This window comes from Branchiostoma belcheri, unplaced genomic scaffold, assembly GCF_001625305.1.
Source record: "Branchiostoma belcheri isolate BF01 breed outbred unplaced genomic scaffold, Haploidv18h27 scaffold100, whole genome shotgun sequence".
NCBI lineage: Eukaryota > Metazoa > Chordata > Leptocardii > Amphioxiformes > Branchiostomatidae > Branchiostoma > Branchiostoma belcheri.
The window spans coordinates 875,945-886,945 of NW_017802381.1; the positions used below are offsets into that span (position 1 = coordinate 875,945).

Below are 11,001 nucleotides of genomic sequence, written 5' to 3' on the forward strand. Positions count from 1 at the left end.
TTCGCTTTTTCCGTCTTCTGGACGGGATCGCCTTTTCCACAAACCCGTACCTATATGACCTTTGACAGTACTTTGTGGCCAAACAACAACGTGCTGGCGAAACAACGCCCCCGCGGAGCAAAGTCCAACGCAAGAATACCCAACAAGGAATACTTCCAAGTTCCAGCATGGCTGAATTTGATCCCAGTAAGAAGTGGGTAAGTCAAATCTACGCTACTCTACTCAACAAATCGTGCCATCAATGTTTGTAACGTTTATGTATGTTACTGTTAGTGAACATTGCAACATAGTTACCCGCCCGGCCTCCACATCCGGATGGTCTCGATAGTGAGCTGGCAACAGTAACACTATGAAACACAGCATCGTGAAGATCTGCGAAGTTCACACACATTTGGCACGTTCCAACAGTCTCATCAGCTCGAAACCACTGTGCCACTGTACCGTGGCCGACAGGGACACTCTAGTCTTATTGGCGACGCCTCAGGGGCGATGGAATTTTGTATTCATTAGTACATAACATTTCTGTGGATAACGTTAACGTCAAGTTGAACATTCCTTTCATTTTCTGTAGGTACTTAACGTTACATTTTGTGTGGGTAACTTCCATTTTTGTGGGTAACTTCCATTTTTGTGGGTAACTTTTAATTTCTGTGGGTTACTTTCATTTTCTGTAGGTAACTTCACCTTTCTGTGGATACTTTCATTTTCTGTGGGTAACTTTCGTTTTCTGTGGGTAACTTCCCTTTTCTGTTGGTACTTTCATTTTCCGTGGATTAAACTTACGTTTTCTGTGGGTAACTTCTCTTTTAAAGGTTCTATTTTCTGTGAACACTTTCATATAGCTAGGGTATGTACTAGCTAGTGTGTCAGACTCAGGGCCTACACAGGCTAATTTTTTGGCTCCAGGGCGTACAATGTCCTGTCTACCTGAGTTGGCTATCGCTCAGGTCTACTTAAAAGGCTTGAAGCTGTGTAGCTCTTTTTTGGCCTGTCTTCCTGGGATGGCTATTATGCCGGGCTACTCAGTTACTACTATTTATGCGCCCTACAAATATTAAGACTCCTATGCAGTTGTGCCCTCTTATAATTACATGCACATGGTATGGTATAGCATATAGCGTATTGACAAGAAATCTACAAGTATTTAGTGGAAATAAATGGATCAAGATACTTATTCTATGGTTGGTGTTGTGAACAACAATACTAGTGGCCTGCATGGTGAATTGTAAAGAAGCAAATTCATATCATTCGACATAAAAGTTATATTTGTATAATTATCTTTGTAGGTTGAGCTTCACCTTCACCTGGATGGAGCAGTTCGAACGGAGACACTCCTGGAAGTTGCCAGGTAAGTTATGGTCCATCCTCCTCACAGATATGCATATTAAATAAAATTGCAATATTTGTTTGAAATTGCCATTTGACATGAACACATTTGTCGAATATTCTTTGTTTGTTCAGCATTCACTTCACAATAGATAAAAGAAATTTGATCTGTGTGTGATATGTACTAGTAAAACGTCCGCAGAACATTCTGCACCTGCGTAAAACCTGTAATGTATTGTGCATTATATAGCACTTCTGCAGAATGTCTCATATAAGGTCGTATTCATGCATATAAGGTTAATAATCCATCTGTAGTTTCCAAATATTGTGTTGTAACGCCACACCAATTTAATTTCTTGGTTAACGGATTCGCCGCTTCATTTTTTTCTGATTTGCAAATAAAAATAAAAATTCAGAATCAACTGCAAAGTGCCCATATTTTGCCCTGAACAGTTTAAAACAGTCATTTTCTTACTACTTGTTACAGTCATTCCATCTTTCAATGCAGTAGTTTCATTAAAAGTTCAAAATTCATTGTTTAAATTTTGAACCAGCCTGGTGTGTTGACTTCATGGCTCCTATCGTACCATTTTGGGCCATAATAGGATGCCTAGGCCTGTTTTTATTTTAATTTTTTTTTCGCCCGCCCGCTCCATTATTTTTCTAGAAAAATCCGTTAACCAAGAAATTAAATTGGTGTGGCCTAAAAGATATACTCTGCAACAGGCAAAATGCTGATGCAACGTTGACCAAAAATCCAACGAAAACCATGAAAGATGGGGCTTTTGCGCATGCGCAGTACATTCTGCCGACGCTCTTGTACATGTACTAGTATATGTACTAGTTTTATCTCAGTGCCATGCACTGAAATGTGGTGGTGATGATGATGATGATAAAGAAGTATTTTATTTGCAGGCGTCGTGGCTTGTCCTTGCCGGCAGACACAGTAGATGACTTGGTGCCACATGTGAGCATGAACAACCCAGGCCACATCGACGACATGTTCCACGCATTTCACACCCTAATACCAGTCCTCAGGTCAGCATTTTTGTCTCAGCCATTCAGCACTTCATAATGTATCTGCAGCATTTACGCTTTGCATGTACATCTATATATACATGATGTAGATCTACATGCAGGCTGAATGGCTTAGAAAGCAGATCTGATGCTTGCCTCACAGTTTATCTTCAACAAGAATGTTTTTACCTTTCACAGTTTCTTATAAAAAAATGAATATCTTTTTCCCATGGCTAATGTAATGCCCTCAGATTAACAGGATTTTCAATAAAACCAGATGATAACTGGTTCCTCTACATTGTATATAATGGTACATCTGTCAGGTTCATGACATTGTGTAGATGAATTATTTTGGTCAAGGTGAAATGGTCATGTGAGATAAAATGAAAGGTCTTTCCATCACTACCTAGTGGTGACCATGCGGCTATTCGGAGGATAGCGTATGAGTTATGTGAGGACCAGGCTCAACAGGGGGTTGTGTACTTTGAAGCACGTTACTGCCCACATCTACTCACAAGTAATCTCACAGGTGAGTAGGGATTCTAAGAAAAGTGGCATGATGAGATATATTTGAATTGCTGCTGGGATAAATACATGCACTCTCAATCCTACATGGATTCTCTGTACCACAACTTTGTCCTACATGCACAGTGTCCTACATGCACTCTGTCCTATAGCTACATGCACTCTGTCCTTAGAATAGCTACATGCAAGTTCTGTCCTACATGCACTCTGTCCTACATGCACTCTGTCCTACATGCACTCTGTCCTATAGCTACATGCACTCTGTCCTATAGCTACATGCAAGTTCTGTCCTACATGCACTCTGTCCTACATGCACTCTGTCCTACATGCACTCTGTCCTACATGCACTCTGTCCTACTCTCTGTCGCACATGTAGTCTCTTTTCTGCATGCACTCTCTGTCCTGCATCCAGTCTGTCCTGAACTCTCTGTGCTACATGCACTGTTAGCATAGGGATACCAGATACATGTACATCAAGTTTTCATGCACACATCTAAAACTTTATTGTACAAAACTTAAGCAATAATTAGTTCACATAATGGTGCTTTGTTTAAAGAAAGACTTAGTCATGACAATCAATATTTTGGTTGTATCCATTGCTGTAGGTGAGAGTGGAGATGACCCAACTGCAGCTGAGGTTGTGGAGCTTGTCAATGCAGGCCTGCAGCAGGGGAGTAAGGACTATAACATACAAGCCAGAAGTCTGCTGTGTGCCATCAGGGAACATCCAGGTGGAGATTTTCCTTGTTTTGTAATTGACAGCTGAGTACATATCAAGATGTATTTATGTTGTCCTTCTGCTCTGTTTCTTCTTCTGTTCCAAACAAATTAGGTCAATATTTCGGGCCAGATGGCTGTCACCATGGTAACTGGTGTGCATGCTGTAGCAGACACCATGTGGTGTTGAGTTACAATGTACATTATGTAGGAAGACTAGTGTCAGGTCAGAGTTAGATCTAGAGGGGCTGGTCACTATACGGACAGCTGCCATATTGGGCACACAGCAATTATGGTTTTGAAGTAAGATAAGACGAAGACCTGTAGATAGCATACAAGAAGGCCAAGGACAACAATCAGAAGAGCGGGAGGAACAGTTATTCAAACTGCAATCATGGCCGATTAATTGGATATTCACCAGACAGGATTTTAACAAAATTGGTCATGAAAAGGCTGGTATGAACGCTAGAGGTTTTAGCCGGGTTCTCCTTTGCTAATTATTTAGCGGTTTCAACAGGTTTTTGAAAGTCTGGTATGAACGGGGTCTTACGCTTGCTTTATAATGACTTCTATCAACAGAGATGAACTTTTAAAACAAGAAGCCATAGGTAACAATCCTCCGTAAAGTTTTATATATTTCAACAAAATCCCAAGCGTCAACGCCAGACCTACTGTGCAGACATTATAATAAGGCAACGGTTAATACAATGAGGGCGCGTAACAAGCATAAAACATACAAAGAGCTAAATCCATTACTGCTCCCAGGGCGTGTAAAGATACTGTGCTTCAAGTTCGAAGTTCATTTTAATTACACACACACAATCATTGTATTCACATAAAGATCGGACTATCATGGTCGTGTCTAGTAACAAAGACAGTCCCACCGTCTTACCGTGCCTGTACCTAATTAAGAGCGCCTGGAACAGGCCAAATTCCAGCAACAGTTGCGGTAAGCACCACGAGTGTTACTACCGCCGGCCAGATAACCAGGATATCTGCTTTAGAGTACCTCTGCTACCAGACAACTGCCTAAACCTACGGCCTATTAAACAGGATTGTTAAAGTAGGGATGTTTCTAAAATATGCATTTACTTCAATATCAAAACAGCTACGGTAAAAATAAAAAGACGTGCATCATCCCGGACATAATGCCACACCACATGCGAAATTACACAGAAATGCGACGTACGGAAGAATGCGTTTTGGCTGCGAACATCTTCCAAAAAACTTGGCATCTCTTAAGCATGGGCAAAAACATCTGGAACCACTTATCAAAACCACCCCGTATCTGCATGAAGTTCCACCCCCCCCACTGCTATTCCAAACAACGCGTTTTTCTGGACCATTCCAATTCGCCTCGTAATTGTAGGGGTGCGTCTGCAATATTACATTGACCGCGAAAGCAGCAACGGCTAAAATACACATTCGTGCATCAACACGGGCATGTCCGCAGACGGCGTATAAAATTGCGTGCCGATTACACAAAGAGAACCCAGTGTTTTGACTGCGAACATGAAAAATCAGCCGATCACAACACTCCGTCCGGAGGTCCTGACCTTCTTCACAGAGTAATGAGGTCTTTAAATGACACTATGTTTTTGTCCAGAGTGGTCCCATGAGATGGTGGAACTATGTGGGAAGTACAGCAGTGATGGTGTGGTGGGGCTGGACCTGGCAGGAGGGAAGGTTGGATACAAAGAAGATGCAAACCTACCTCATATCAAGGCCTTCCAGGTAACACAATCTGTCATTAACAATTTGTACAGGTACATTTGTACAAGACTTAGACTTAGACTTAGGGGCTCCCGCGTCTCGTGACGCATGAGGCAGTCAAAGCAGCCCAGCTTCCTCTGTCAGCAGCCAGCCTCAAGGCTTCCTTCCAGCTCATGCTGACTGCCTGTACATTTGTACAAGGGTTGACAGGAAATATTTTGAAAAAATAGCAGCATGCATATACAAATATTTTGTTTTTTTATTTTCTTTTGTAGTCTTACATGTACACTGTACTTTGAATTGGCACAATTCTTCTGTCAAAGTCAATTTTTGGGTAACTCTTTTATTGTTCTTCTGATAAGGTTTCTGTTTGTTTTCAGGATGCCCAAAGGCTTGGAGTCCATCGAACAATTCATGCAGGGGAGGTCGGAGGGCCAGAAATAGTTGAGGAGGTAAAGTTGCAGACTGTGTTTCTATGATTCCTAATACACACACCCACAACATCCTCATGACTGTAAGTTTAATAGCTTGTGGGACTTGAAAGGTCACAAACAAAATCAACTCACAATCCAAAAACAGAAATCTTATTGGCAATGGCAACATTGGATCCTGTTCTGCTGTGAGACACAGCTGTCCTTTAGAGTATGAAATTTTGTTATATACTACAGCATGTACATACATATATATACATATTGGTAACCAAAGTTTGATCAATCAATGTGCTATAGCAAAGCTTGTACAAAATGTGTAATAATATTTATGCTGAAACCAACATAAGTTTGGTATGTGTTAATTTTCTAGGCAGTGACAGAGATGCATGCAGAGCGTATAGGCCATGGATATCATGTCTTGGATGATGAGGACTTATACCAACGTCTCAAGAAGGAAGGCATGCATTTTGAGGTAATTGTTAATTTGTATGGTTTTGTTGTAAAGTCTTTGGCCTAAAGAATTATTGAATGTTCAGCTCCACAGCATTCTCCTTTGAAGTTTTGAATTACAATAAAAAAAATTTAAACAAGAGATCCACAACCCAATACCTTCATAAACATTTTCTCTACCTAATAGTTTGTGATGTAAATGATGCCACAGTTTCCATACACACATATATTATAATGTGCACCTCTACATGACTTACAAATTCAAAATATATATAAATATAAAATATAATAGTAAATATAAAAAAAAGTAGGTGCTGAATTAATGAACAAACATAATAAGTACAATAAAGGAGCAAGTTAATATAAGATAACTTAATGGTAAGTAGGTACAAAAATTGCAGATCACAAGCATATGCATGTAGAACCTATCCAGTAATCTCAGAGAAAACTACACCAACTTACTCATAGCGCAAACAGTTAATTTATAATTATGTCAGTTACTCACACATGCACTTTTATTGTAGAGTTACATTACTGTAACAGTCATTTATTATTAGAAACAATTTGTAAATATTGTAGTGCAAAGGCTGTGGAAGACGAAATACATTTTATCTCAAACTGTTCGTTACATGACAATGCTCGAAATGAGTTGACTATTCAGACTTCTACAATTTATTCCAATTTCCCAAAGCTTACAGATAAACAAAAAACTACTATTTTTCAACTCCCCAAAACTCACAAATCTTAGAAAAGGTGGGACATTACGTCTTCCATGGTTTACAGAAGAGAAGTCAAACCCTTCAGACATAGTTTTAGACAATTAGATTTCATTATGTACATTTTGAAGTTATTTTATGCTCTGTTTCAGAGTTCTTTAAATTTATGTTTGTAACTTACAATTAGCCTTTGGGCATGGATTTGCAATAAACGTTTGAATTATTGTTGGTACTTGTGTTGAAGTAGACATGTGCTGAGTGATTTCTATGACTGTGTATGTACAGGTGTGTCCTGTGTCCAGCTACATGACAGGTGCTGTACAGACAGACTTCAAACAACATCCAGCCAAGAGGTATCTCCTGCAATGACATCTTTTTAATTTCAATTGTCAATGTCATATTTTTTAATGTGTGTCTCTTTCAAGATTTTTATTATATAATCACTTGTGTAATTCAGCCAACAATGCATATGGCTGCCAATCAATGTGAATAAACTGTTGAGTATCAGTATCAAAAATTCAAATCAGCCACAAACAGCAGTCTTATAGACTAATAGACAGTTTATCGCCACTTTGATTCGTTGGATTTTTTTTAGAAAAGGTGACAAAAAAATTATGGTGAAAAAAAAAACTTTCTATACAAAAAGACCTAGGCATCTTACATGTACATTGTATGATAGCCCCAAATGTTATATAGGAGCCCATGAAGTCAACATATTATATATACCAGGCTGGTCTGTAATTTAAATGCTGAATTCCAAACCTTTACTCACATCACTGCATTAATAGATGGAAAAAACTGTAACAACTCTGAAGAAAACTTCCTTTAACTGTTGGGGCTAAAATATGAGCATTTTGGACTTGATTCAAAGGCTGTCCTTTTATTACAGTGCGTTATATCATCACACATAATGTATTTTATTATGGGTTCACCACACCACGAAGTGGTGGTGAACCCATATTGCTTTTTCTGATGTTTCTTCTCCTTCTCCTCCTTCTCCTCCTTCTCCTGCCACTTCTTTAAATTGATTCAACTCCTTCATTTTTGGGCGTAAATTACCTGTAATTTCGTATAGAGGTAGAGTGGGTAAATACCCTTAGGCGTTTTTAAATTTTTTTGATACAAGCTTTTACAATCGTTTTATTTGCTTTTTAGTGGTCCCCATAGGAAAGTACTGTGGGGGCGTACGCGCGTGACGTAATAAGAAAGGAATTCGGGGGAAGGCCCAAATATGGGCATACAAGCAGGTGTGGTCATGTTTGCAGATGTGGCTGTTGATTGGCTGTTGGCTAATTAATTTATTTACTACCATTTTCACGTACCAGCGCGGCTGGTCCACGCGGTCTCGGCCGTGGGCCATGATACTCTGATACTGGATACCGATTCGTGTGATTCCTATAAACATTTCACCTAACTACGAACTAGTTGGAAGAATTATAGCTGCATGGATGCCTGTATATGATTTTAACAAACACTGAAAATCTGACGCAAAAACTGGCAGATATTTTGCTCTTCTCTGTTGGAACAACGCAAGCGGGAGGTCAATGACCTGCGCCCCGCGAGTACTGTAAACAACGGTACGTAATGTGTATCGTCGGCGCACGCCCCGACAGTTTTCAAAGATTGGACAGGGAGCGGCGGCTTCTGCTAGCCGGATTGATAGTTACGTTACATCAAGGTACCGGTGGTTCAAAAGCGAACCTGATAAAGAAGGAAATCTCCTAGAAAGTCCCTTACTAGTACTTGAAGCGATCGTTACCGCCATGTTGTTCACTTTATATGACATACAATGCAGAGAGTAATGGAAACGTGTCCAGATAGCTCGGTTGGTAACGCGCAGGGCTGCAAGTCCAGACATTACGAGTTCGAACCCCGGTACACTGGATATTTTTAATTATCCTTTTTACAATTTTTAACAATTTTAACATTTTTAACAATTTCAACAATTTTAACCATTTTAACCATTTTACATTTTAACAATTTCAACATTTAATTTTAACATTTTCGTTTTAATATCCATTGCTTTGCTTTTAACATTCCAAAACTGATTGTTCTTACTCAAGAATTTCAATAACTTCGAATGTTAGTCTTTTGTATTTTTTCAACATACAAACCAAAATCACTTTGATGTTGTCACAAAAGTAGCATCTGTGCGCGCATCGGTTTTCGTTCATTTAAAAACTACAAGTACAAAACATCTGGAAACTAAGCAAACATACTCAGTAAATTGATTGCTGTAATTCCCGATTTTTTTTCACTGTACCGCAACGCAAGCGGGGGGTCAATGTTCACGGTTTTCACTGTCACCTCTGTATTGTGAACTTATCATTACAGTTAGGAAATAATTCCTGGACTTTCTTTTTCCTGCAACTGTCACCACCGTGAATATATACTTCCGTGAACATGTCCATTTTTCTCAGGCCGTGAAAATTTTGCTTCCGTTAGCAGTAGTTACAATCTCGTCAAAAGTGTAAAGTAAAGCTGTCGAGATTTAAAGTGCGTGTCGTTGTATCTTTGTAAAAAAAAAAAGGAGATAATTGCCAAGTGCCAGTTTTGTAAATACCTGTCGAGATTCAAACAGCTTGTCCTTGTATCATTGCAGTATGATTTATTTAGAATCTCTCATTTTTGTTTGGGGAAGGGTATGGAGTGAAATTCCTACATTTGCTCCGAAGCAAATGTTGGCCTTTCTAGTTTAAACGGATTCAGCTTCTTCATTTTAGGGCCTAAGGTCCTGAAATTTGGTATGGAGGTACAGTGGGCAAATACCCCTAGGCGTTTTTTAAATTTTTGTGATACAGGCTTTTAGAATGGTTTTATTTGAGTTTTTTGGCTGTGTTATAGCAAATGTATTACTGTGTTAGTGTGCCGTGTTTACCACGTCTGGGCATGAGTCATCACAATGGGATGCAGGGCATCAACCAATAGGCATGCAGCTTTCCTCTATACTTCTTGCTGATTGGCTGTTGGGATTTAACTTGATTAACACCTGCACAGTGCATTTCCATACTGACAGTATGTCTTTATTCAAGTGTTTTGGTAGGTATTTCAAGCTTTTCTGCTCCAGCATTGGAATGCGGGGCATGAACGTTTTTTTTTTTTGAAAATCAACAGTTTGCATTATGCAATTAAAAATCCTAACCAATAAAGTAGGGAATAGCTATCCAACTGTTGTTTTAGTTGTATGTTACTTCATATTATAGTTATATCAATGTAAATCATTGTTGTTCCCTTGTGTTTCTCATTCTTTCCCTGCCATGTCGTAAAATGTGGTGAACCCATCGCTGTATTTGCTCCAAAGCAAATATTGGCCTTTCTAGTTATCATTATATTATTAATACCTAGCCTGACTAAACTGCTTAATGAATGTTTATCAGTCAGGGAGGGGGCAAATAAACCACCACAGTGAGAGATTGTGGAACACAGGCTAATTAAAACCTGAAGAAGATTACAAACTGAATGAGATATGATATTAATTTTTTCCAATAAGGTTGCCATTCATGAAAAATCACTTTGCAGAGATTCATCTAATATGCTAGAAGCCTGTTTTCTTCAGACATAGAGTATCTAGTATTTGCTGTGTTTCTAATATTTTCTTCATATCATTTTCAATTTCAATTTATTCAATTCAACACGAATCGTACAAAAGCAGAAATTGGCTAACGCACCCTTGAATTGTGCTCTGATCTTCACAAAGAGTTGATTAAAAATCAAGACACGTGCACCATGTAAAATCAACATCCAAACAGCCATGGGTTGTCATTGTCAACCATTGTCATTATAGAGTTGTACAGCACAGTGTAAAAAAGACATTGAGTCCTAGCTTTCGGGAAGGATTCATATTCGATTTGCTTCAAACCAACTCACACAATATGTACATGTTGACCACCACTTGCATTGCTGCAGGTTTGCCCAAGATGGCGCCAACTTTTCCCTGAGTTCTGATGATCCCAGAGTCTTCCTCACATCACTGACAAGAGAACGGAAATTTGTGAAAGAAAACTGGGGCTTTGATGATGCCTTGATTTCTACCCTGGTTAGTAGCAAATATTATTTTTTAATTTATGATTACATTAATGTCATGAACAATGCCAGTGCCTAAAAAT

The 11,001-nt window shown here is 39.0% G+C and overlaps 1 protein-coding gene across 2 annotated transcripts in view; it reads left to right on the top strand.

The window, feature by feature from the left end:
• The first annotated feature begins 46 nt into the window (after positions 1-46).
• The window catches only part of LOC109473520 (adenosine deaminase-like), a 14,575-nt gene continuing 3,620 nt past the window's right edge, over positions 47-11,001 (top strand). Inside the window, exons 1-10 of one of the 2 annotated variants that reach the window (XM_019773400.1) lie at positions 47-197; positions 1,287-1,348; positions 2,242-2,364; positions 2,754-2,872; positions 3,474-3,599; positions 5,192-5,319; positions 5,679-5,750; positions 6,100-6,201; positions 7,181-7,248; positions 10,802-10,931. In XM_019773400.1, the coding sequence (XP_019628959.1) occupies positions 168-197; positions 1,287-1,348; positions 2,242-2,364; positions 2,754-2,872; positions 3,474-3,599; positions 5,192-5,319; positions 5,679-5,750; positions 6,100-6,201; positions 7,181-7,248; positions 10,802-10,931 (960 nt within the window). In that variant the 5' untranslated portion in view covers positions 47-167. Of the gene's footprint in view, positions 198-438; positions 568-1,286; positions 1,349-2,241; positions 2,365-2,753; positions 2,873-3,473; positions 3,600-5,191; positions 5,320-5,678; positions 5,751-6,099; positions 6,202-7,180; positions 7,249-10,801; positions 10,932-11,001 lie in introns of those variants that run through there. The other variant, XM_019773408.1, reaches the window with a different exon arrangement.